At 43.1% G+C, this 26,924-nt stretch overlaps 3 protein-coding genes across 7 annotated transcripts; all 3 read left to right on the forward strand.

Annotated features, from left to right (window-relative positions):
• The first annotated feature begins 114 nt into the window (after positions 1-114).
• LOC106579958 (ubiquitin-conjugating enzyme E2 G1) lies at positions 115-8,603 on the forward strand. Of its 5 annotated transcripts, none has more exons than XR_006760876.2 (7): positions 115-313; positions 4,421-4,523; positions 5,997-6,094; positions 6,229-6,407; positions 6,526-6,636; positions 6,784-6,910; positions 7,142-8,603. XR_006760876.2 is itself a non-coding variant. In XM_014160412.3 (6 exons), the coding sequence occupies exons 1-6, from the start codon at positions 271-273 to the stop codon at positions 6,811-6,813; spliced, it is 564 nt and encodes a 187-aa protein (XP_014015887.1). In that variant the 5' UTR covers positions 120-270; the 3' UTR covers positions 6,814-8,603. The 5 variants fall into 5 exon arrangements, 3 of the variants coding, with proteins under 3 accessions (XP_014015887.1, XP_014015888.1, XP_014015889.1); XR_006760877.2 differs by having other exon boundaries at positions 122-313; positions 6,522-6,636; XM_014160412.3 differs by having other exon boundaries at positions 120-313; positions 6,784-8,603.
• A 4,730-nt stretch (positions 8,604-13,333) lies between these two features.
• fam216a (family with sequence similarity 216 member A) lies at positions 13,334-15,490 on the forward strand. Its single transcript, NM_001141382.2, is given in 4 exon segments — positions 13,334-13,538; positions 14,141-14,274; positions 14,371-14,497; positions 14,577-15,490. Coding segments are annotated over 3 exon segments (408 nt in total). The 5' UTR covers positions 13,334-13,538; positions 14,141-14,181; the 3' UTR covers positions 14,765-15,490.
• Positions 15,491-15,680: 190 nt separating this feature from the next.
• On the forward strand, positions 15,681-26,916 carry rad9b (RAD9 checkpoint clamp component B). Its single transcript, XM_014160405.3, has 11 exons — positions 15,681-15,803; positions 16,140-16,210; positions 16,369-16,506; positions 16,680-16,794; positions 17,003-17,102; positions 17,280-17,386; positions 17,480-17,586; positions 23,191-23,255; positions 23,415-23,537; positions 25,196-25,430; positions 25,829-26,916. Exons 1-11 carry the CDS (start codon positions 15,770-15,772, stop codon positions 25,955-25,957), a joined length of 1,224 nt encoding a protein of 407 aa, XP_014015880.1. The 5' UTR covers positions 15,681-15,769; the 3' UTR covers positions 25,958-26,916.
• The last annotated feature ends 8 nt before the right edge of the window (positions 26,917-26,924 follow it).

The following is a 26,924-nucleotide window of genomic DNA, read 5'->3' on the forward strand; positions in this document are numbered from 1 at the left end:
ACAACATCCTATCCTTGATACATGTGGCATACATATAACTTATTTTTTCTCCTTGGTGTAAATTATTTAAATTGTAAAATAATACGTTTTAAATACACACTCAAAGTTTTCATGATCAGGAGAAAGTCTAGCCAGCTATAGTTTCTGCCCAAGCGCTGTTGGAACAAATCTTACCACTATCCTGTCATAACACGGAGGTAGCCAATTTAATTTTATTATTTTCCTCAGTGTTTGGCAACACATTATTTTTTTGGTTGAAGCCCACATACAATGACTGAACAATCAGCATTACTTCTTCGAAAGCAATTGGCAGGTAAGACACCCAAGCTACGTAGCTATCTAGCCTAGCTAACCAGCCGCCGGGTTCAACGAGGGCAGCCACGATTGTTTGTTTACATTAGTGCACTGATCTTGGCTGTAAACACAGTCTAGTTATATATATTTTCCGCAAAATTATCATGTTAAGATGACGGAATTCAACTGCACAACTAACCCCATTTATGCATTGACGTAGTTTAAACTAGCGAGATAGCTAGTTTAACATATTGACTGTCAATGAGAACGTCACCAGCGTTACGTTAGTTGGCTAGCTAGGAAGTCAATATTTTGTTACTGATTCGAACTATAGAGGAAATAACTATCTAATTTAGCCCTAACCTAATCTTACACCAACCTCTGTCTGCACTGAAACACAACCCTAGTGGGCTATTAACATGATCAGGCTTGCTATTAGCTAGCTGACAAGCTAGCCAAGGAACAAAGGAATAATCGTCCCCAGGCCCATCTGACAATGGTGGGAACATCACATCATTGTTAGCCTGTTCACTCGTTCTGGCAATGGCATACGTTCACTGTAGCTAACTCCATTAGCTGTTGACAGCTAGCATATACGGTAAATCTATTTGAATTCAATCACTTTTTGACAACCCCCCTTTTGATTTGAACGAAACCTACCATACATATTTGCTCATTGTATAAGTTCTCAGAAAGTTACTATTTGGACCTGAATGCCAAAACGTTCAAGAGGTTAAGGTAACCAAAGTTGACCCATTTTGCGTTCACTGCAAAATATGAAAGTTCGAGATTGCTTTCATTTAAAAGCTTACAAACAAAGTGGTCAAACAGTTTTATAATTTCAGAATTTTTGGTATTTTTTTTAAACCTTATTAACGTCAATTATCCAAACGCGTAAACTTCGATTTTTTTTTCAAATGTGCATATGTTGTAGTTTAGACCCTATTTTACATAATATCTGTTTTTTTCTGTTGTGACCACCATCGGTTGAGACACAACATTCTCTTTAATACATGGTGAATGTCATGTTTTGGCTGATAAATGTACTAAAATTGGAATAAAAATGAAATGTCGACTTTGAAATTGTACCACAAAGCTCATTGGAGCTCCACACATCAGCGAATGTTGACTTGAATGGGAACTGTTGTTTTAAATTATACTGTCAATCTTCCATAGGAAACCTTTTCAAATCATAGAAATATAGATAATAGAAATTACAATTTAAGTTGACATTCGACGGTGGGTGGCGAGGCGGTCATCTTTGGGGTAGTAATTAAAGTAAAACATTTTATTCAAGTTCAATGGTGTACCAGCTAAATTGCAGTGGTCTGAAGGAATAGGTCCATTTTATGAATTCTATTGGTGAAATGACACCCACCCTGTATTCAAGAGCATTTTGTTTCTCAACTGATAGTGGGCACAACACAAACACCTTAGATGATCTGAAATGGGGTCTTAGCTACAACATGCGAATATAAAAATAATCAGAGTTTAGGTGATTTAAGGTCATTGATATTAAAGGTTTAAAAATGACAATTTTTATTGAACTTAGTTTTAGTTTGACAGCACTGTTTGTAAGCTTTTTAAATTATATAAAACTCAACCATTTATATTTTCCAGTGATGAAGACATGGATGTCTCATGGTATGGTGGTGTATGCAAAATGGGTCAACTTTGAGCACCTTTATCTTTTGAATGTTTTTGCGTTCAGGTACAAAAAGTCACTTTGACCACTTCTTCCATAGGCAAACATCTATGGAAAGTTTTGTTTAAATCAAAAGGGATGCTGTCAAAAAGTAATTTAATTAAAATGGCTTTAACAAGCGCAGTGGTCTAAGGAACTGCAGTGCTAGCTGTGCCACCAGAGATTCTGGGTTCGAGTCCAGGCTCTGTCGCAGCCGGCCGCGACCTGGAGGCCCATGGTGCGGTGCACAATTGGCCCAGCGTCGTCAGGGTTAGGGAGGGTTTGACCGGCAGGGATATCCTTGTATCATCATGCACTAGCGACTCCTGTGGCGGGCCGGGCGCAGTGCATGCTGACCAGGTCGCCAGGTGTACGGTGTTTCCTCCGACACATTGGTGCGGCTGGCTTCCGGGTTGGATGTGCATTGTGTCAAGAAGCAGTGCTGCTTGGTTGGGTTGTGTTTCGGAGGACGCATGGCTCTCGACCTTCGCCTCTCCCGAGTCCGTACGGGAGTTGCAGTGATGAGACAAGACTGTAACTACTACCAATTGGATACCACGAAATTGGGGAGGGGGAAAAAAAATGGCTTTAACAATACAGGTTTTAATTCTGCTATAGAGTGCATTCAGAAAGTATTCATAACACTTGACATTTTGTTGTTGACAGCCTGAATTCAAAATGGATTCAATTGTTTTTTCCTTTCACCCATCTACACACAATACCCCCATAATGACAAAAGGAAAACATGTTTTTAGACATTTCTGCAAATGTATTAAAAATTAAATATATAAATATCTACTTTACGTAAGTATTCACACCCCTGAGTCAATACATGTTAGAATAACCTTTGGCAGCGATTACAGCTGAGAGTCTCTCTGGGTAAGTCTCTGAGCTTTGCACACTTGGATTGTACAACATTTGCACATTATTCTTTTAAAACTACTTCAAATTCTTTCAAGTTAGTTGTTGATCATTGCTAGGCAACCATTGTCAAGTCTTGCCATAGCTTTTCAAGCCGGTTTAAGTCAAAACTGTAACCAGGCCACTCAGGAACATTCAATGTCGTTTTGGTAAGCAACTCCAGTGTATATTTGGCCTGTGTTTTAGGTTATTGTCCTGCTGAATGGTGAATTTGTCTCCCAGTGTCTGTTGAGAAGCTGACAACCAGGTTTTCCTCTAGGATTTTGCCTGTGCTTAGCTCTACTTTAAAAAAATAAAAATGTTGTTAAAAAAAAGCTCCCTATTCCTTGCTGATGACAGGCATACCCATAACATGATGCAGCCACCACCATGCTTGAAAATATGAAGAGTGGTACTCAGTGATGTGTTGGATTTGCCCCAAACATAACTCTTTGTATTCAAGACATAAAGTTAATTTCTATGTCTATTTTCTTTTCTTTTTTTGCAGTTTTACTTTAGTGTCTTATTGCAAACAGGATGCATGTTTTGGAATATTTTTATTCTGTACAGGTTTCCTCCTTTTCACTCATTAAAGTTAGAATTGTGGAGTAACTACAATGTTGTTGATCCATCCTCAGTTTTCTCCCGTCACAGCTATTAAACTCTGTTTTAAAGTCAACATTGGCCTCATGGTGAAATCCCTGAGCGGTTTTCTTCCTCTCTGGCAAATTAGTTAGGAAGGATACCTGTATCTTTGTAGTGACTAGGTGTATTTATACACCATCCAAGTGTAATTAATAACTTCACCATGCTCAAAGGGATATTCAATGTCTGCTTTTTTTTTTACCCATCTACCGATAGATGCCTTCTTGGCGAGGCACTGGAAAACCTCCCTTGTCTTTAGGTGACTGTTTGAAATTCACTGCTTGACTGAGGGACCTTACAATTATCTGTATGTGTGGGGTACAAAGATGAGGTAGACATTCAAAAATCATGTTAAACACTAGTATTGCACAGTGAGTCCATACAACTTACGTGACTTGTTGAGCAGATTTTTACTCCTGAACTTATTTAGGCTTGCCATAACGAATAGGTTGAATACTGACTGACTCAAGACATTTCAGATTTTTATTCATTAGAAACAATGTCTGCACATAATTCCGCTTTGACATGATGGGTTTTGTGTGTAGGCCAATGACACCATCTCAGTTTAATACATTTTAAATTCTGTCTGTAACACAACAAAATGTGGGAAAAGTCAAGACGTTTGAATACTTTCTGAAGGCAAAGTATTAACTAACCCCATCTTCTTCTGTATCTTAGTAAATAGCTTTACGTTTATATCTTGGCAGTTGTCAGACACATGAACATTCTTTCAGCCGATGGAAGTTCAGTTTTGTGCACCTGAGGGGGGGTTACATGTTGGTCACACTGACAATAGGGACTCTCTTTTTCTAGCTCTGTCTACACAACTTTTCACTGTTCATTTTGCCTCTTTTTGTTAGTTGTTGCATTTTGTTACCGTGTGTCTTTCTATTTCAGAGCTCAACAAGAACCCAGTGGAGGGCTTTTCAGCGGGCCTAATAGATGATGAGGATATATACAAATGGGAGGTGGTCATCATAGGGCCACAAGACACCCTCTTGTAAGTTAGGACATTTATTCGAGAATGTGTCTGAACATAGGTTGATATTCTCTAAAGAAAAGGAGTACATACTTTGAATGTACTCTCAGATGGGTAAATGGGGATGATGACTGTTTTGACCTTGGCGGAGCTGCTCTTCTTCCCGGGGAAGGCCTGCCCGCGCCAAGACCTCTCCATCACGGTTGAGTACTCCACATTGTCCCCCTCCCAGAAGGCAAAGAATCTTGGCGTGACCCTGAACAACACCCTGTCATTCTCTGTAAACATCAAAGCAGTGACTCGCTCCTGCAAGTTCATGCTCTACAACATCCGTGGAGTACGACCCTTCCTCACACAGAAAGAGGCAACGGTCCTATTCCAGGCTCTTGTCATCTCCTGTCTAGACTAATGCAGCTACAGTATCTCTTGGCTGGGCTTCCTGCTTGTGCCATCAAACCCCTGCAACTTATCCAGAATGCTGCAGCCTACCTGGTGCTCAACTTTCCCATGTCACCGTGCTCCTCCGCACACTCTACTGGCTTCCAGTCGAAGCTTGCATCCACTCCAGGACCATGGTGCTTACCTACCGAGCAGCAAGAGGAACTGCCCCTTTCTACCTCCAGGCTATGCTCAAACCCTACACCCCAACCCGAGCACTCTTCCACCTCTGGTCTCTTGGTGTCCCACCCCTACGGAGGGCCAGCTCCTGCTCAGCCCAGTCAAAGCTCTTCTCTGTCCTGGCACCCCAATGGTGGAACCAGCTTCCCTCTGAGGCTAGGACCGCAGACTCCCTGCCCACCTTCCGAAAACGTCTGAAACCCTACCTCTTAAATGAATCCCACAGCCCCCTTTCCATGACATAGACTGACCAGGTGAATCCAGGTGAAAGCTATGATTCCTTATTGATGCCACCTGTTAAATCCACTTCAATCAGTGTAGATGAAGGGGAGGAGACAGGTTAAATAAGGATTTTTAATCCTTGAGACAATTGAGACATGGATTGTGTGTGTGTGCCATTCAGAGGATGAATGGGCAAGACAAAAGATGAGTGCCTTTGAACGGTGTATGGTAGTAGATGCTAGGGACACCGGTTTGAGTGTCAAGAACTGCAACGCAGCTGGGGATTTTCACGCTCAACATTTTCCCGTGTGTATCAAGAATAGTCCACCACACAAAGGACATCCAGCCAACTTGGCACAGCTGTGGGAAGCATTGGACCAGCATCCCTGTAGAACGCTTTTGACACCTTGCAGTCCATGCCCCGACGAATTGAGACTGTTCTCAGGGCAAAAGGGGGTGCAACTCAATATTAGGAAGGTGTTCCTAATGTTTTGTACACTGTGTGAATATAGTCCTACTTTACTGACTGTGAGCTGGGTGAGACAACCACATATCTTAAGATGAATGCGCTAATTGTACGTCGCTGTGGATAAGAGCATCTGCTAAATGACCCCAATGTGAAATGCGTTGCTTCCTCTGTTCTCTTCCTTACAGTGAAGGAGGGTTTTTCAAGGCATACCTGACCTTTCCCTATGATTATCCACTACGGCCTCCCAAGATGAAGTTCATCACTGAAATCTGGCATCCTAATGGTAAACACACTTGTCACACGTTATGAGCCCTACTAAACCTAGAGCTGTAACCTTTTAAAATCATTGGAGTGGGATTTGTGTCCCCTACCATGTTTGCTGTTTACTAGTGTATATAATGACTTCATCTCTCTTAGTGGCAAAGAATGGTGATGTATGTATCTCAATACTGCATGAGCCAGGAGAGGACAAGTTTGGCTATGAGAAACCAGAGGAACGTTGGCTTCCAATCCACACTGTAGAGACTATTATGATTAGTGTGATCTCCATGCTGGCCGACCCTAACAGTGATTCGCCTGCTAATGTGGATGCCGCGGTGAGTTGTAATAATAAATGTATGTAACACTGTGTTACAATACCCAAGTACGTCCAGAACCTGTGTCAAAGTGACAATGACAACTGTGCTACTGAGTTTTTGCCTGTCCCACAGAAAGAGTGGAGGGAGGATCCTAATGGTGAATTCAAGAGGAAGGTGGCTCGCTGTGTACGGAAAAGCCAGGAGATGGCATTTGACTAGAACCCAGACTCAGTGGCAAAGTTCCAGGGTGAGTAAGCAACATTCACCTACCTACTCATTCTTGTTGTTATTTAAAGGAATGCAATCATTATTTTGTAATGTTCAGTTTTGACTGTTCTGTTTCATACTTGACTGTGGTAGAAAACATTGAATGTTTTTCCCCTCTTCCATCTAGCTAAAGGAAATGGCTTCAGAAGGAAAATAGTCCGTTCAGACTAGGCTTTTGCACCCCTTCTTTTGCCAATCAAGGGATTTGGTCGGCCAGCCACTTTTTTTCTTTTTTTTTCAAACGAAGAATGAATGTGAGAAACCTACCAGCAAATATTTCCCTCCATTTCCTACCTGGAATTGTATATTTCGTTTTATTTATTTGGAAAAATATGATGTAAGATATGTCACTACTGTAAATTAACTAGCTTTTTTTTAAAATCTGCTGCTGAACAGTTTCTACTTTATACCAGGTTTCTTATGCAATTCGTTCGTTGTGCTTGAAGAATTTAAAACAAATGAAAGCCAGTTCTTCTCATTATTAGGTTCTCACCAAGTGTCCCATCTTCAGTCACCTCTACAGAATGCGGGCCTGCCAGCAAAACCATGTCAAGCATGTTTTCGTCATTCAACACCTGTCATTTGATCACTGCTGCCTTATGTTAGGTCTACTCTCTCTTGGTGGTTGACCTCTCCCTGGAGGGTTTGATCAGTGTGCTTGTTGACTGGGTCCTCTACCCAGATAATCACAATGTCTGTTACCAATCATGTCACTCTGCTTTAATGAAACTTTTTCCAAAACAACCAAAAAGTTCTATGTGGTTAAGAATGAAGCTGTGATTATTCAGTGGATATACCAGTTTTCTGGCATCTGAATTTACCTCAACTTAAAATGATATTTATCTTTTGGTTTTGTAGTTATTTGATTTGTTCTTAGTCTAGTGTTACATGGGAGCTGTAAATGTGATTGACATGACTTGTCCCTCTGAGGTGGTTTCTGGGTGATGGGCGGCACGTTTGGCTTCTTGGTGCATGTGTACCGTTATTATTTTATCAGATCTTGTAGAATTCACATCTACCCCTAGATTTCTATTCTGACTTGTGTATTCAGATTGAGTACAAAAGTCTCAAACTAAGGCCATCTAATGTTCTGTTATTGGCGCAGCCTATTGTGGACAACCTGTTTTTCTTTAAGGAATGACAGAAGTCTCATAATATTAACCACCATCTATTTACTCTTGGTGAAACCAGGTGGTAAATTACTGGGAGGCATGCATTTACACCATTAGTTAAAAATGTGTACCATATGCATCAGGTATCTAGGTCTGTTTTGTCTGTTACATGGGATTTTGCTGTTGGATTGTTGACATGTGAAAAGGAATGGAAAAAATGTAAAGTAATCTGGTATCAAGTGTTATTCTGAAAGGGAAAAAAATGGACAGCTTTCTGATGCATGTTGATTTAATATTATGCATAACAATCAATGTTTGAATTGTGGTGGGGTGCTTTGCCACAGGCTTAATAATCCAACTTTGCTTTGATCGTGTTCATTAGAGCCACCCTAAAGCCGACACCAAATCATCAACAACAATGTCATAGTCATGACCGATACTTTAAGACTATCAAATGACAAACCACTAATGACACATGCAGTCATGTTTGCAGGTTGATTTGCCAACAAATTAGCTATGCTGGGATTGCATACAAATGCAGGTATTATTCATATATTTCGATGTGACATATGGTTTACAATTGATGGTATTGTGTAGGCTTTGACACAACTTCTTTGTACTCTTTAGATTTCACCTCAGACCGGTGTTCACTGTATTTGCATAAGAGACTTTGTGCGTTTAAAACATCATGAAGCAATACACTCTGATCATTTCAATCATGTTTTTCCCAGGTAACCCTGTTATCTCACCCTATCCCCCTTGTTTGTTGTGTTTACCACTTTATGTTTATGCCATGTGTATTTGACATGAGCTCAATAAAATGTGTTAACTGTCATACTTTTTGTATTTTTGTTTTATTTATCTAGTGTTGGTCTAATCGGATGGGAAGAGAGAATTGGTAAATTTACTTAAGGTGCATTCGGAAAGTATTCAGAGCCCTTGACTTTTTCCACATTTGGTACGTTATAGCCTTATTCTAAAATGTATTAAATATTTTTTTCCCCCCTCAATCTGCCCATAATGACAAAGCGAAAACAGGTTTTTAGAAATCTTTGCAAATTTATACAAAATAAACAAATACCTTATTTACATAAGTATTCAGACCCTTTGCTATGAGACTCAATGTAGATCAGGTGCATCCTGTTTCCATTGGTCGTCTTTGAGATATTTCTACAACTTGATTTGCATCCACCTGTGATAAATTGATTGGACATGATTTGGAAAGGCAAACACACCTGTCTATATAAGGTCCTACAGTTGACAGTGCACGTCAGAGCAAAAACCAAGCCATGAAGTCGAAGGAATTGTCTGTAGAGCTCCAAGACAGGATTGTGTCGTGGCACAGATCTAGGGAAGGCTACCAAAACATTTCTGCAGCATTGAAGGTCCCCAAGAACACAGTGGCCTTCATCATTCTTAAATGGAAGTTTGGAACCACTGAGACTTCCTAGAGCTGGCCGCCCGGCCAAACTGAGCAATCGGGGGAGGAGGGCCTTGGTCAGGGAGGGGACCAAGAACCCGATGGTCACTCTGACAGAGCTCTGGAATTCCTCTGTGGAGCTGTGAGAAACTTCCAGAAGAACAACCAGCTCTGCAGCACTCCAACAATCAGGCCTTTTATGGTAGAGTGGCCAGATGGAAGCCACTCCTCAGTAAAAGGCACATGACAGCCAATGGTGTAAAAATACTTACGTATTAAAGTCATTTTTGGGGTATTTGTACTTTACTATTTATGTTTTTCTCAACTTTTACTTCACTGCATTCCTAAAGAAAATATTGTACTTTTTACTCCATACATTTTCCCTGAAAATTGTGAAATTCATGCACTTATCAAGAGAACACGTGGTCATCCCTACTGCCTGTGTTCTGGTGGACTCACTAAACACAAATGCATCTTTTGTAAGTAATGTTAGAGTGTTGGAGTGTGCTCCTGGCTAACTGTACATTTTAAAAACAAGAAAATGGTGCTGTCTGCTTTGCTTAATATAAGGAATTTGAAATTATTTATACTTTTACTTTTGATACTTAAGTATATTTTAGCAATTAAATGTACTTTTGATACATAAGAATATTTCAAACCAAATACCTTTAGACTTTACTCAAGTAGTATTTTACTGGGTGACTTTCACTTTTACTTGAGTCATTTTCTACTAAGGTATCTATACTTTTACTCAAGTATGACAATTGGGTACTTTTTCCACCACTGATGTCAGCCGCTTGAAGATTGCCAAAAGGCACCTAAAGGACTCTCAGACCATAAGAAACAAGATTCACTGGTCTGATGAAACCAAGATTGAACACTTTGGCCTGAATGCCAAGCGTCACATCTGGAGGAAACCTGGCAATTATATAAATGTGATATTTCAGTGTGTTATCTTTTAAAAATTGCAAAAAAGATCTGTGGTATTGTGTGTAGATTGATGAGGGATAACAAACTATTGTCAATTTTATAATAAGGCTGTAATGTAACAACATGTGGAAAAAGTCAAGGTGTCTAAATACTTTATCAATGCAGTGCATTCTGAAAATATTCAGACCCCTTTACTTTTTCTACATTTTGTTACATTACAGCCTTATTATGAAATTGATCAAATCGTTTTTTCCCCTCATCAATCTACACACAATAAACCATAATGAAAAAGCAAAAACTGTTTTTTTTAATTTTTGAAAATGTATTACAAATCAAAAATGGAAATATCACATTTACATAAGTATTCAGAACCTTTACTCAGTACTTTCTGAAGTCCCTTTGGCAGCGATTACAGCCTCTAGTCTTCTTGGGTATGACACTACAAGCTTGGCACACCTGTATTTGGGGAGTATCTCCCAGATCCTCTCACGCTTTGTCATGTTGGATGTGGAGCGTCGCTGCACAGCTATTTTCAGGTCTTTCCAGAGATGTTTGATCGGGTTCAAGTCCGGGCTCTGGCTGGGCCATTCAAGGACATTCAGAGATTTTTCCCGAAGCCACTCCTGCTTGGCCTTGGCTGTGTGCTAAGGGTCGTTGTCCTGTTGGAAGGTGAACCTTCACCCCAGTCTGAGGTCCTGAGCTCTCTGGAGCAGGTTTTCATCAAGGATCTCTCTGTACTTTGCTCCATTCATCTTTCCCTCGATCCTGACTAGCCTCCCAGTCCCTGCCTCTGAAAAACATCTCCACAGCATGTGCTGCCACCACCATGCTTCACCGTAAGGATTGTGCCAGGTTTCCTCCAGCCAGTGACGGTTCTAGCTTGTATGGCTCCCTGGGCGAACCCCCCCCCCCCCCCTCCAAAAAAAGCACCATTCTGCACTAACGGTCCTTTTTATTCAGACATTTGGAACAACACAAATAAATAATCATAACATAATTTAAAACTATATAAAAAAATATGCAAAAATAAGACTCATAAATATCAAAAAGAGGTAACAAAGCCAAATAGAAACAAACTGTAGTATATAAATAAAAGATAATCGAATTATTTCACTATTACCCTATTGCTAACAAAAAAACACAAACAAAACTAAATTGCACAAATCCTATATCACACAAATACACAAATAGAATAACACACTTATAAAGAAGAGAACCGGATTATTACACTATTGCACTTCAAACAAGAAACACACAAACTAAATTGCATTAGTACTGTACAAAGTTCGAGGTGCGCTATTTGATAGATTCCCCCTACCTCAGACTAACAGTGGGGAGACCTGAGGTCAACCTACCCCGCCATCTCGTACTTCTGAGTGGGAGACATTCCCAGGCAGTAGCCTGCCTAGTTCACAAACTCGAATCAGGGCGCTCACTCCGACAAGGTTAATTGACCCACAGTCCCACATGGTGACATGATATCATTGACGTGACGTGCAAATGAGTGATAGAAAACCAATCGCGCAAATTTCACCATTCGGAATTATTATGTTTTAAATTGTACGGCGCCCCATGCCGCCCCCGGCAAGATGCCGTCCTGGGCGGCTACCCATGTCGCCTATGCCTAAATCCGCCACTGGCTCCAGATCTGACGCTTGGCATTCAGGCCAATCTTGGTTTCATCAGACCAGACAATCTTGTTTCTCATGGTCTGAAGTCCTTTAGGTGCCTTTTAGCAACTCCAAGCGGGCTGTCATGTGCCTTTTACTGTGGAGTGGCTTCCGTCTGGGCACTCTACCATAAAGGCCTGATTGATAAAGGCCTCTACCATAAAGGCCTGGTGGAGTGCTGCAGAGATGGTTGTCCTTCTGGATGGTTCTCCCATCTCCACAGAGGAACTCTGAAGCTCTGTCAGAGTGACTATCGGGTTCTTGGTCACCTCCCTGACCAAGGCCCTTCCCCCCGATTGCTCAGTTTGGCCCGGGCGGCCAACTCTAGGAAGTCTTCGACCTCATGGCTTGGTTTTTTCTCTGACGTGCAATTTCAACTGTGGGACCTTATATAGACAGGTGTGTGCCTTTCCAAATAATTTCCAATCAATTGAATTTACCAGAGGTGGACTCCAATCAAGTTGAAGAAACATCTCCCTCTGCAACTGGATCCTGGTCTTACTGATGAGCTGCCCCCAGGTGGTAAGGGTAGGGAACAACACGTCTGCCGCGCTGATCCTCAACACTGGGGCCACTCAGGGGTGTGTACTTAGTCCCCTCCTGTACTCCCTGTTCACTCATGACTGCATGGCCAAACACGACTCCAACACCATCATTAAGTTTGCTGACAACACAACAGTGGTAGGCCTGATCACCGACAATGATGAGACAGCCTATAGGGAGGAGGTCAGAGAAATGGCAGTGTGGTGCCTGGACAACAACCTCTCCTTCAATGCGAGCAAGACATAGGAATGGACTACAGGAAAAGGCAGGCTGAACAGTCTCACATTAACATCAACGGGGCTGTAGTGGAGCGGGTTGAGAGTTTCAAGTTCCTTGGTGTCCACATTACCAAAAGGCTCCTTAACACCTTCTACCCCCAAGCCCTAAGACTGCTGAACAATTAATCAAATGGCCACCAGACTATTACATTGACCCCCCCAACCCCCATTTGTTTTGTACACTGCTGCTACTCACTGTTTATTATCTATGCATAGTCACTTCACCTCTACTTACATGTACAAATGACCTCTAACCTGTACCCCCACGGTACCTTTATATATAGCCTCGTTATTGTTATGTTATTGTGTTACTTTTTATAATTTTTTACTTTAGTTTATTTGGTAAATTATTTGGTAAAAACTCTTCTTGAACTGCACTGTTGGTTAAGGGCTTGTAAGTAAGCATTTCACGGTAAGGTCTACACTTGTATTCGGCGCATGTGACAAATAAAGTTCGATTTGATTTGATTTGAAGGATGATAAATGGAAACAAAATGCACCTGAGCTCAATTTCGAGTCTCATAGCAAAGGGTCTGAATACTTATGTGAATAAGGTATTTCTGTTTTTCATTTTTAATACATTTGCAAAACATTTCTAAAAACTTGTTTTCGCTTTGTCATTTAAACCATTAATAAGGCTGTAACTTAACAAAATGTGTAAAAAGTCACGGGGTCTGAATACTTTCCGAATGCACTGTATAACCTCTTGTCAGTAGTCTGCTCTGGACCGCCCCATGGACTGACATCCTCTCCTGTTCACACGACCATGGCAATGTAAGATTGATACTTGTAACCACCGATATTAAAATTGACCTCATCGATTTGTTACAAAGTAACAAAATCATGAGAAAACAGGTTACATTTGTCGAGGAAATAAGAAAAGGAGATCGCCTGATAAAACGCGGTGGTAGTCGCGTTTTAGCAACAAGGTAGGCTTGCAAAATGAACTAATTGTATGCTTCTGTAATGAATGTTAATGAAATGAGTGCGTTATATTTATAGACACATCTGTTTTTAATAAGGACTTGTTTTTCGAGATTTGCTATTATTGCGTTCAATGCAACCATTTCAGATCAAGTTTCTATTATTTCATGTTTGTAGGTCTGCGGAGTCAAATAACATGTACCATCATAGATATATAGGTATGTACTGTATGTATAGCCTACTGGTTGTTAACGTGTGCATTGTATGCTTGCATGTTTACGTTGTTAGTTTGAAACTATAGGCTATTTTGTGAGTCGGAAATGCAAGGTGAAACGCTGCTCTGTTGATAGAGAACTGAAATGCAATAGTCTGCGTGTGGCATGCAATAGACACCATAGAAGCCAGTCAGGTATAGGAGTCCATATCTTTCCAAATGGTATTTTGGAAAATGTATTTTTTGGGGGTTATCCAAATGTTAGTGTAATGTTAATTTGGTGAATCAATCTATTTAACATGACTGGTGATTGAACTAATACGAATTAACATTTTACTCAATCAAAAATTGTGTGATTAATGCAAATCATGAATACACCTATCTGTATGACAGACTCTGAGCATGTGTATAAGGAACAAAACACCAGGGTGGAGATGCACAGGACAGCACATTTCAAGGTTCCTGACCACCAGCAGGTGAAAACCATACACGTCCCCAAGTCCATGATGACTGCACCATTTCTACAGGTAACATGTCAGCAAGTGATTTGCCATATACCAGAATTAATATATATTGCTGAATGTAAATGTAGTGTTCTACAAAATATTGTTATCATGTTCCAGCATCCAACCCTCACAACTGGACAGAAACGATATCTCTACAGTATTGCAAATGTTTACAGCACCGAGCACATGAGACGACTGATGAAGCAACACTATCTCAATGTGCTGCACCGGTGTATTAAATCAGGTGGGTTGTAATTGTATTTACTTTAGAATTGAATATAGGCCAACTATTGCCCATCTTAGATGAAATGTTTTCCCTCAAGGTCATAGCTCTTTGGATGGAACCAAACATACTACTGGAGACCCACTGCTTAAAGATCGGCTCACGTTCAAGATGGACAATCAGAGAGATTCTGGATCTAGGATCAAGCCATATGGACAGAGGAAGGGCACCACAGTGCACTCTAAAGTTATCCTCCCAAAGATTACCAACAGTCCCAGTGCAGAGTGAGAAGATTGTATTTGAAATAATTATAATGAAGTCAGTCATACATTATATTATTCTGACAATGTATTGAAGTATAGTATAATTTTTATCATTTCAAAACACATTCTCCTTGTTGGTAACACATTTATTTGAGTCTCTATTAACTGCTTATAATAATTTTTAAATAGTTTATAAACCATTATTACATACTGTACATTTATTTTCTGTTGATTATTTATAATGATTACAGGTCATTTGAATAATAAATGGTTAAAAACGTAAAGGTAGAGTCAGCGATATGAAGTAGATGCACAAATGAAACAGCATAGTGTGCCAATTTCTGCAACAAGGGCGTTGGATCGCGAGTGTGAACTTCACCGTTTTGGTCCCGTGGCGTCCACCTTGTAAGAGCATGAAGGGAACCTTTGCACATGCGCAGATACTGTGTGTGACTGTGTGAGAGTCGTCTTTCATTTTGCTCGTCACGATATCTGCAGGTGCTGCTCATGCAATGTCATTTTGCTGACTCTACCTCTTAGTTTGCAGTTGATAATGTGGTGAGTATTTAAAAAATAAAAAAGTAAAATATAATCCCACCAAAAAGCAGGGGCAAAACAATATACAGAAACATCTGAAGAGAAATAAGTGACAGCTGGGAAGGTTTCTGCAATAGGGTTGTGAGATTATTATGTAACAATGTGTTTGCAGTGCATTTACTATAGTGTGACAGCTTGACAATAAATTATATTGGCAAAAAAATATTCTCTTGAATGGTCATTTGTTGTCCCAGCTATCTAGTTTTGTATGCATTCAGGATTTTAGAATTTTAACTTAATATACATTACATGACCCCTTATAGTCATACTAATCATAATGGTAATAGATTAGTATATTACACAATATGGTTCATTAGTAAATCATCTCCATGCTGCTGTTTTGCAGCTGTTGCGCGTCAACTGCACCGACAGACACTCTAATTAGTGATCACCACAAAATCAAACATTGTGGAACTTGAACTTGACTGCCAAAATGAAGTGTGTCATTGAAAGAAACGGTGTTAAAGGTATGTTATCTTTTGGAATATAGATAACTATAACGTATTGATACAGAAATATGCAACACATTTTAAAGTACATATCTAGCTAACTTAGCTAGCTAGCTAAATGTGCCAAACAGGACAGTATAAACGTTAGCTAGCTAGCTACCTCTCTAAAGTTGGCTAATTCTCTAAAGTTGGCTAGCTTTGACATCCTAACGTTACCTCAGTCTGCGGATTGTTCTCTGAAGTGATTTAGCTAGATAGCTAAAATGCAGGATTTAGATAGCTAAATATGTTGACACATAGTTGCTTGATCAATTTAATCTCCATAAACAGTATCCCTGACTCTGTTTCTGACAGTGTTTGGGAAGGCTATTCATGCCCTGGCACGCATAGGAGATGAAATATGGTTGGATCCTATGATGAAAGGGGTAAGCATCAGTCCATTTGAAGTGTGCTATACAATTAACGTTTGATTTGATGATGGTCTAGTCTACAAAGCTTTATCAATGTAAAGTGTTAGCTACATAACATGGTCCTGTTCTAACCATGATGCATATCATTATCTGCCTGGTCTGGTCTCTTGTAGTTGGCAATGAGGTCAGTGAACTCAGCCCATTCTGCCTACGCCTGCTTCCTCTTCTCCCCACTGTTCTTCCAACACTACAGCCCAGACACAGGACCAGCCCAGGACTGTGGAACTGTCAAATGCAAGTTGGTCATGAAGGTAATGGCCAAGCTGTTCTGAATCTGCTGAATATGACCCCAATATCTCAAGACAGATACATGTCTCACAGGCCCATATGGAACAGTCCAGCATCATTGCTTTTACAATGGGTGAGACTTTATAGTACTGATAGTGTAATAGCTGTGTGTGAATATATATCGTTTTGGTTTTAGTCAGTGCTGCCGCTGTTTCGGTGCCTGGCTACCATTGAGCGTAATGTGGATAGCTGTCAAATATCCATCAATCTCCCAGACAACCGGGTGATATTCCAGTTTCACTGCAGACATGGTAGGAGAACAGTCCAATAGAGTGCTCTCAGATAAGAGCTTGTTTTATATGTCAAGGACTTGTGTGTGTGTGTGGGTGGGTGGGTGAGCAACATCCAGTAGGTGTTCAATAATGATTTTGGAACAAAGGGGATTCTTTCTCAGATTGTAATGCATTGTATCAATACTAGATGGCGCTCTGTCCCAACATCTCATACTCATTGTGACAGGTATCACCAAAACACACAACCTGGGTTTCCAGGAGAGTGAAGCGCTGCAGGCAGTGTTTCCTTCTCACCTCTGCCCCAATGTCCTGAAGGCCCAGCCCAGGTGAGCTCCCCTAAACATATCCCAATTTATCTCCTTGTGACATTTATGAAGAGTGATTCAGAGACTGACTAAGAATTACTACAGGGTATACAGTATATGATGATTATTTCATTAGTAATTTACATTTGTACTATCTATTATAATTGTATTACATTTGTATTATTATTTTGGGGCCAGACTTCTAGGCGACATGGTGATGCACTTCCCAGTGTCTCAGGAAGAGATCACTCTGTCCATGTCTCCTCTGAGAGTCAATCTGAAAAGCTACTATGAAGATGAAAGTGGTGAGATGTTGCACTGTCTACGCTGTATGAAAAAACCAACCCACAAAAAGTCGGTAACATATTGTGCCTAACTCCTGGTTTTTCGGGGTGCAGATCAAATGAAGGCCATGCACACTGAGATGTCTTTAGATCCCAGTGAGTTTGACTACTTCCAGGTTGGAGTTGACTCAGACATAACCTTCTGTCTGAAGGAGCTGAGGGTAAGGGGGTTATTTTGGGATGGACCTTATTTTTTGTCACATGAGCTTGTGGATATGGGAGGGTGTCACGGTCTGTACTTGCATACCCATGGGTTAATTCATTTATTTACAGGACTGGACCCAAGTGTCCAGGAGACTCTGTACCCTATCATTTTCAATGGAACGTTCCCCTCATGGGCAGGATTTTGTTTTATGACCCTAATGAATCAAGTTATAATATGATGTTTTTTTCCCCCGCACATGTCTACATTTTCTGTGAACAGACAGTAATAAGTAGTAGAACACATGCATTGATTGCCTAACTCTCATACCATGTTCCAAATAAACCCAAGTCCTCAGAGGAGAAATATACATCAACATGATTCAATAGCAAAATATATCACATTGGGACCCCAAAAAGGCAGCCATTTTGCATCCTATGTTTTTTTGTGTTATTTATTATAAAGTACAACTAATGTGTCACAATTTGTGCTCAGACCCACATCCTTTGACCCGACCCTAACGTCCTGGAATGTTGTTGGGGGTACCCTTTTGTGAAGTCCCTCATTACACAGTAAAGCGATGCCTAGCTATAGACTGCTGTGTGTCCATGCTAGCCTGTGATTGAGTTGGACAGTGAGCCAGTCTCTACATTGCTGCGAGTCTTACCTGTCACAGTGTGTTAGAGGGGCTAGTCGAACACACACAGAGGCTCTGGTTTCTGGGCATCGGACACAGCGATTCAACTGAACCCATGATTACCCCTTTCACTGTGATTGACCCCAACAACTTGAAAGGTTAGGGCTAGTGTACAGTCGTGGCCAACAGTTTTGAGAATGATACAAATATTAATTTTCACAAAGTCTGCTGCCTCAGTTTGTATGATGGCAATTTGCATATACTACAGAATGTTATGAAGAGTGATCAGATGAAATACAATTAATTGCAAAGTCCCTCTTTGCCATGCAAATGAACTGAATCCCCAAAAAACATTTCCACTGCATTTCAGCCCTGCCACAAAAAGGACCAGCTGACATCATGTCAGTGATTCTCTCATTAACACAGGTGTGAGTGTTGACGAGGACAAGGCTGGAGATCACTCTGTCATGCTGATTGAGTTTGAATAACAGACTGGAAGCTTCAAAAGGAGGGTGGTGCTTGGAATCATTGTTCTTCCTCTGTCAACCATGGTTTCCTGCGAGGAAACATGTGCCATCATCATTGCTTTGCACAAAAAAGGCTTCACAGGCAAGGATATTGCTGCCAGTAAGATTACACCTAAATCAACCATTTATCGGATCATCAAGAACTTCAAGGAGAGTGGGTCAATTGTTGTGAAGAAGGCTTCAGGGCGCCCAAGAAAGTCCAGCAAGCGCCAGGACCGTCTCCTAAAGTTGATTCAGCTGCGGGATCGGGGCACCACCAGTACAGAGCTTGCTCAGGAATGGCAGCAGGCAGGTGTGAGTGCATCTGCACGCACAGTGAGGCGAAGACTTTTGGAGGATGGCCTGGTGTCAAGAAGGGCAGCAAAGAAGCTACTTGTCACGTTCCTCGTATTCTCCCTCATCGGAAGATATGTCGAAATCACTCGATGACCAATACGCAGCAGGTTGACTGTTCCACATCATATTTATTTTAGATGGAAACGACAAAACAAAATAAACACGCAGAGGAGAAAGGTGACAGTTTCACAGGTGAAACGAAACACAGTGCAAAATTACAATTACCCACAAAAATCAAACAAACACACCCCACTATATGGGACTCTCAATCAAAGGCAGATAGACAACACCTGCCTTCAACTGAGAGTCCCAACCCCAATTAACCAAACAAACATACACTCACTAAACTCCACATAGAAATACCTAACCTAGAACCTACCCCAACACTCACAACCCCACTATACCATAACCAAACATAACTGCCACGTCCTGACCAAATATAATACAAAAAAACCTAAGTATATGGTCAGGACGTGACATTACCCCCCCCTAAAGGTGCATACACTGAATGCACAAAACCAACAGAAAAAAAACAACACACAATTAACCTCCTAACTAAAGGGAGGGAAGGGAGGGTGGCTGCCGTCAACGACGGCACAGTGCTACACCCCCCCTCCCCAACCCACCTCTATTGGAGGTGGCTCCGGTTCTGGCCTACTGTCCAACAGACCGTAGACAGACCTGTTGGGCTTAGGACAGTAGGCAGACTTCTTTGGTTCTGGTTCGTGGGCCGACTCCGTCGGTCCCAGGCTGTAAGCAGACTCCTTCGGTTCTGGGTTGTAGGCAGAATCATCACAGTCATAGTTAATCAACTTTATTTTAGAATTGTGACCAGACTCACCCGGTTCTGGGTCACAGGCAGCTCCCCTCAGTCCCGGGTCGCAAGAGGTTGTCGGATACTCTGGTCCGCACCCCGGTGTCGGATCCTCTGGGCCGCACCCCGGTGTCGGATCCTCCGACGGCCCTGACCCAGGATTCACCAGGCTGGGGAGACATGATGGATGCCTGGCCCTGGGCACAGGCACAGGACTCACCAGGCTGGGGAGACTCACTGAAGGCCTGGTCCTGGGAGGTGGCACAGGATGAACCAGGATGGGGAGACCCACTGAAGGCCTGGTCCTGGGAGGTGGCACAGGATGAACCAGGATGGGGAGACCCACTGGAGGCCTGGTCCGAGGAGGTGGCACAGGACGGACCAGGATGGGGAGACCCACTGGAGGCCTGGTCCTGGGAGGTGGCACAGGATGAACCAGGATGGGGAGACCCACTGAAGGCCTGGTCCTGGGAGGTGGCACAGGACTCACCAGGCTGGGGAGACCCACTGAAGGCCTGGTCCTGGGAGGTGGCACAGGATGAACCAGGATGGGGAGACCCACTGGAGGCCTGGTCCGAGGAGGTGGCACAGGACGGACCAGGATGGGGAGACCCACTGGAGGCCTGGTCCTGGGAGGTGGCACAGGATGAACCAGGATGGGGAGACCCACTGGAGGCCTGGTCCTGGGAGGTGGCACAGGATGAACCAGGATGGGGAGACCCACTGAAGGCCTGGTCCTGGGAGGTGGCACAGGATGAACCAGGATGGGGAGACCCACTGGAGGCCTGGTCCGAGGAGGAGGCACAGGATAAACCGGGCTGTGGGGGAGCACTGGAGTTCTGGTACGGACACTCTTTACCCACACTCCAGGCTGAATGCCCACTTTGGCCCGGCACGGGCGGAGAGCAGGCATTGGGCGAACTGGACCCTCCCAGCGCTCTGGAGACACAGTGCGCAACGCCGGCGCAGGATAACCTGGACCGAGGAGGCGCACTGGAGACCAGACGCGCTGAGCTGGCACCATCCGCCCTGGCTCGATGCCTGCACTCGCATGGCACTTGCGGGGGGCTGGTATGTAGCGCACCGGGCTTTGAACGTGCACTGGGGACACCGTGCGCTCCACAGCATAACACGGTGTCTTACCAGTACCACGCTGCTTCCGGTAAGCACGGGGAGTTGGCTTAGGTCTACCACCTGACTCCGCCAATCTCCCCGTGTGCCCCCCCCCAAAAAAAATGTGGGGCTGCCTCCCGTGTCCGTTGCGCTCCCTCTCCTCATACCAGCGCCTCTCAGCTCTCGCCGCCTCGATCTCCCACTGTGGGCGGCGATAATCCCCAGCTTGAGTCCATGGTCCTTTCCCGTCCAGGATTTCCTCCCAAGTCCATGACTCCAGATAGCCTTTCTCCTGGTGCCTCTCCTTGTGCTGCTCCTTCCTCTGCTGCTTGGTCCGTTGTCGGTGGGTAATTCTGTCACGTTCCTCGTATTCTCCCTCATCGGAAGATATGTCGAAATCACTCGATGACCAATACGCAGCAGGTTGACTGTTCCACATCATATTTATTTTAGATGGAAACGACAAAACAAAATAAACACGCAGAGGAGAAAGGTGACAGTTTCACAGGTGAAACGAAACACAGTGCAAAATTACAATTACCCACAAAAATCAAACAAACACACCCCACTATATGGGACTCTCAATCAAAGGCAGATAGACAACACCTGCCTTCAACTGAGAGTCCCAACCCCAATTAACCAAACAAACATACACTCACTAAACTCCACATAGAAATACCTAACCTAGAACCTACCCCAACACTCACAACCCCACTATACCATAACCAAACATAACTGCCACGTCCTGACCAAATATAATACAAAAAAACCTAAGTATATGGTCAGGACGTGACACTACTTCTCCAGGAAAAACATCAGGGACAGACTGATATTCTGCAAAAGGTACAGGGATTGGACTGCTGAGGACTGGGGTAAAGTCATTTTCTCTGATGAATCCCCTTTCCGATTGTTTGGGGCATCCGGAAAAAAGCTTGTCCGGAAAAGACAAGGTGAGCGCTACCATCAGTCCTGTGTCATGCCAACAGTAAAGCATCCTGAGACCATTCAGGTGTGGGGTTGCTTCTCAGCCAAGGGAGTGGGCTCACTCACAATTTCATCTAAGAACACAGCCATGAATAAAGAATGGTACAAACACATCCTCTGAGAGCAACTTCTCCCAACCATCCAGGAACAGTTTGGTGACGAACAATGCCTTTTCCAGCATGATGGAGCACCTTGCCATAAGGCAAAAGTGATAACTAAGTGGCTCGGGGAACAAAACATCAATGTTTTGGGTCCATGGCCAGGAAACTCCCCAGACCTTAATCCCATTGAGAACTTGTGGTCAATCCTCAAGAGGCGGGTGGACAAACAAAAACCCACAAATTCTGACAAACTCCAAGCATTGATTATGCAAGAATGGGCTGCCATCAGTGTCACGACTTCCGCCGAAGTCGGCTCCTCTCCTTGTTCGGGCGGCGTTCGGCGGTCGACGTCACCGGCTTTCTAGCCATCGCCGCTCCATTTTTCATGTATCCATTTGTTTTGTCTTGTTCCCTGCACACCTGGTTCATTCCCCAATCAATCTACATGTATTTATTCCTCTGTTCCCCATCATGTCTTTGTGAAAGATTGGTTGTGTTACGTGTTATTTGTTGACGCGCCAGACTGGTTTGTTTTTTCCGTGGTATTTCATGAAGATGTTTATTGTTAAACATAATTCTTGTGACTGTTTTGCACATTTTGTACTTTTGCCTCAATAAAGTGTGCGCCTGTTCACAAATCTCTGCTCTCCTGCACCTGACTTCGCTACCAGTACGCACACACTTGACAATCAGTCAGGATGTGGCCCAAATGTTAATTGACAGCATGCCAGGGCGGATTGCAGAGGTCTTGAAAAAGAAGGATCAACACTGCAAATATTAACTCTTTGCATCAACTTCATGTAATTGTCAATAAAAGCCTTTGACACTTATGAAATGCTTGTAATTATACTTCAGTATTCCATAGTAACATCTGACAAAAATATCTAAAGACACTGAAGTAGCAAACTTTGTGGAAATTAATATTTTTGTCATTCTCAAAACTTTTGGCCACGACTGTACACAGCAACATTGGTAATATGTGCCCTGTCATCTAATGTACATTGCTGTCTAGCAGAGTACCAGAGTATTGTGACCTGTTATTTTAATTGGTGGTGAATGATCAAAGTCACTCCAATCATGCATGTGTTTAATGTATTAACCTCTTCTCTAGGGATTGCTGTCATTTGCTGAATCACATGGTCTACCAGTATCTGCCCACTTTGGCGCTGCAGGAAAGTAAGTATCCTGGTCCTTGTGATTATACCCAATGACTATCACCTCTTTTACTTAGGTCCTAAATTAGGCCTGGAGTTTTTCCCGGTCTGGTCACAAGGTTGGAGAAACCTCAGGGCACTGGTTCTAGGTATGCTGATGTTGTGTTCTGCTGTCTGTCAGGCCGGTGGCCTTCAGTGTAGATGACATGGTGCTGGAGGCCTGTGTGGTGTTGGCTACTCTTGTCCACCCAGAGAGCAGGACCCCCTCCCAGGCTACAGAGGCCCAGGCTCCTGCTGCACTAAGGTAGCCGTCACCATTCGTTAAACAGTTATTACCCCACCACTGATAGGGGGGTTCTGTATTTGGTCCAACATTGTGTAATACACCACATCACCAGCATCACATCCTGCCCTTAATCTGCTTCTATCTTCATCATCTATGATGTAGTCACCATAGCAACCCTACCGCTATATCAAATAATGTATGTAGAAGTGCCCAAATGATTTCAATAGTCAGGGTTGTTAGGAGGCATGGTGTGTAGAAATGCAGGACATTTTGTCCTAGCGAGAAGCAGTTTCTCAGTTCATAGAAAATAAAAAAGTTAACAGGCTTAGATAGCCTTAAAGCGCCTGCCCAATCATGTGACAGCCACAGTAGAGTAAATTTGAACTAGCCTTTCCTAGAATCCTAGAGCAGGCTGTACCGGTGATGTCCTCCTTACGGGAGGCAGTTGGCCAGCATGTGCTTTTTTTGGTGCCTCATTGGGCGTTGTGTTACAGAACAGTGCAGTAGCACTGTGACAGAGGCTGGCTATCTGGGGCAAGGCCGTGCTGGCTGGGTTAGAGGCCTGACAGGCTGTAATCCCTACATCCCCCCCCCCAGTCACTAACCTGTTACGTTGCTGTGGCGATGATGTCACTCAGTGTGTGGCCCGCCCGGCCTCTATGTATATCTCTCATAGTGTCTGCTCTGAGCCGCCTGAGGTGGGGTTTGCACCAGTCCCGGCCAGATTGTGGCACATCTGGGTCACTTATGACGTCGCGGCATTGCACTGCTCCTTCCTTTTTCAAGGAAACGTTCATACAGTATGTTCGAATGACCAAAATGTAAATGTCATGTTTATACCTCCATGGAATACTGAGAACACATCAGATTTTTGTATGACAGGTTAATGTTGTAGTTGTACAATTTATGTTTATATTCTTAACCTCCCAGGCAAACACACACATTATTCTCATGTTGACCTTGACGAAGGTAAGTGAAGATATTTAAAACCCAGGCCCCTTCCCCTTCTCTCTCCTGCTGGGACGCTTCTTTATAGGCACATTCTGGTTCTGTCTGTGGTGCAGTCAGTGGTGTTTATGGAAAGCATGTTTATGCTGAGGAACACTAAGAAAACAGCCAGAGGCAGTGGCCTGCCATGTGCAGGAGAACAGGCAGAACAGAGTTACATTGTCCTAGCATGCAACCTTGGAGCACAGCCAACATCCAACAGCAGTGTCACTCTTACAACAGCTCCCTTTTTTCTCTCTCTCCATGTTCCTCCCTTTCTCTCCCTGCCGTCTCTCTAGCTCTGCCCCTCCCCTCTACTCTCTCTCTCCCTCACACACTGATGCACGTGCAGCTGCAGTAACTCACGCGGCATATCATGTAACACACGCGCCCATGAGCGCAGACGTCTTTCAAACTCGCACTGCTCGGTTATCTAAAAACAACCTTTTCCCAATAGAACGTGGCATGCGCATCTCATATAACTTCTATTATGTATATATCTAGATGTCTGTTAGCAATGCTATTGCTTTAGTTTGTAGACTATCACGAATGTGGTTAATTAATATTGATTTAAGACTGACAGGCATCTGTTTTCAATATGAAGCTATATAGGAAAACGACTATAGGCAGACCACTGGAGGGAAATGCCTGAAGGCAGCCTTGCTGTAATGGTCCTTATATGCTCTCAGATGTGGAGGTGTTGCGGAGCCTCCGGAGGGCCCGTGTGAGGCAGATGCCGGTCCCCCCCAGGCCCAGGGGTTTCCCTCTGCAGGCGAGCTGATAGCATCCAGCCAGGGAAGCCCAGTGTTCTGTGGAGCAGCCCTCATGAGAGAGTTCACCAGGACAGGAGAGGATTCTGACAGGCTCAGAACACCACGTTATACACACAGAGGTCGTGGCATCACAACTCCTCCTTCCTCCAAGGTAAATTAGAACAAAATATGAACTTTGGTTGACTTCTGTTTGTGCCGTCAAGCCACTGTGTTCTGGGATTTTGGCAGGCTCCGACTGGTACCCTACTTTGGTAAGTTCCAAAGTACAGATAAGGCCTTGCTTTAACGTTCAACCTGGAATGTGCCTAGATTGCAATAATGTTTAACCATGTGATGTGTGATTGACCTGAAACACACAGGGTGAAGGTGAATTGTGACGTATGCAAGGTGTGTGGCTGGTTGCACAGCCCTCTTATCTCAAGCTCTTTTTCCTAAGAACCACCAGACCATACTGCGAAAACTATTGCACAATTTGCTGTTTTTTTCCACCCATGCTCATAGTCTGCTCAGCTGTCTATTAATGATGAGTCGTGTGTTTTGGCTCCTTAGGTTCGCTCTCTCCTCTTTGGGGCCGTGTCCTGTGAGCAAGGTGATGGTTGCACCTCTATGCTGCCCAGTCTGGCGTGTTCCAGTGATACAGAAGATGGGGGAGAGGAGAGGGCCAGTGGTGAACTGTAAGTTACCACAGAATGATGACCAAGCCAAGAACTGTTTTCATACCCTGCAAGTTTTTTCAGCAGACCATAGTCTTTTTCCCATTGTATATTGTAAATGCATTTAAATGAGAACATAATATTTTTCAATTCATTTGAATGCTTTAAATGAAAGTTCATAAAGCATGGCAGTTTGTTTTTACTAACCACTAAGTTATTCCAATGGTATGCGCATTTATTGCAAGAAACATAAACCGTAGATTTGAAAGTCAGACATCAAAAGCATAAAATTAATTGGGGTAAACATCTGTCCTCTCCCCTGTGACCCAGAAACCAATAAATTGTTGAGAATTGTCAATTCGTTAATAGGTAAATGGAAGACGGTCCTCACCTCCTCGATAGCCTTCATTTGGCGAGGAAGCACATGTATAAATTAGACTGGTCATAAACAAGTGCATTTTTATCCACTTTCCCTCTACTCCTCTCCTCGATTACCTTTGACCTTTTTCAAAAGGAGTCCAGGGAGGACGGAGGTGAGAAAATCTAAAATTGTGAAAAGGCCCTAGGTTTGCCCATGAAAACATTCAAGCCAACCGCCTGGGGATGCCACACCTGGGTGCTGATAGTAAACGCAACACATCTCACAGACTCGCTAAAGCTTGAGGAATGTGTAACCAAACATACAGATCACATGGAGCCTTTTCATGTAGCTTCAGGCAGTCCCCTCAGTTGCATAAGAGCAGACAGCTGCGAGGGAAACACTTGAATCTAGTCCACTATGGCCCCTGCTGAGACAGAGGAACGGATGAGTCAGAGCAGGGATATGCTGCCTGGCAGGGAACAGTATGATTCCACCTTCAAAGGGAAAGACTGCATAAAGATGATCTATCAGAAATACATGATCACGTGTAGCAGCATGGCCTACCTCACTGGGAGGGAGGGAACTGGTAGCTGTGTTCTGACCTACATGTTTTCATTACCTCAGGAACTGT

Source organism: Salmo salar, chromosome 20 (genome assembly GCF_965601325.2).
Source record: "Salmo salar chromosome 20, fSalSal1, whole genome shotgun sequence".
NCBI lineage: Eukaryota > Metazoa > Chordata > Actinopteri > Salmoniformes > Salmonidae > Salmo > Salmo salar.

Bases quoted from the DNA above. Each gene is read 5' to 3' on its own strand.
- rad9b (XM_014160405.3), top strand. From the start codon at position 15,770: ATGAAGTGTGTCATTGAAAGAAACGGTGTTAAAG. The intron at 16,507-16,679 runs GTAATGGCCAAG...TTTTGGTTTTAG, and splicing joins AATGCAAGTTGGTCATGAAG to TCAGTGCTGCCGCTGTTTCG. The intron at 23,538-25,195 runs GTAGCCGTCACC...ATATGCTCTCAG, and splicing joins CAGGCTCCTGCTGCACTAAG to ATGTGGAGGTGTTGCGGAGC.
- LOC106579958 (XM_014160412.3), top strand. From the start codon at position 271: ATGACTGAACAATCAGCATTACTTCTTCGAAAGCAATTGGCAG. The intron at 6,408-6,525 runs GTGAGTTGTAAT...TCCCACAGAAAG, and splicing joins CTGCTAATGTGGATGCCGCG to AGTGGAGGGAGGATCCTAAT. The intron at 6,637-6,783 runs GTGAGTAAGCAA...TCTTCCATCTAG, and splicing joins CTCAGTGGCAAAGTTCCAGG to CTAAAGGAAATGGCTTCAGA.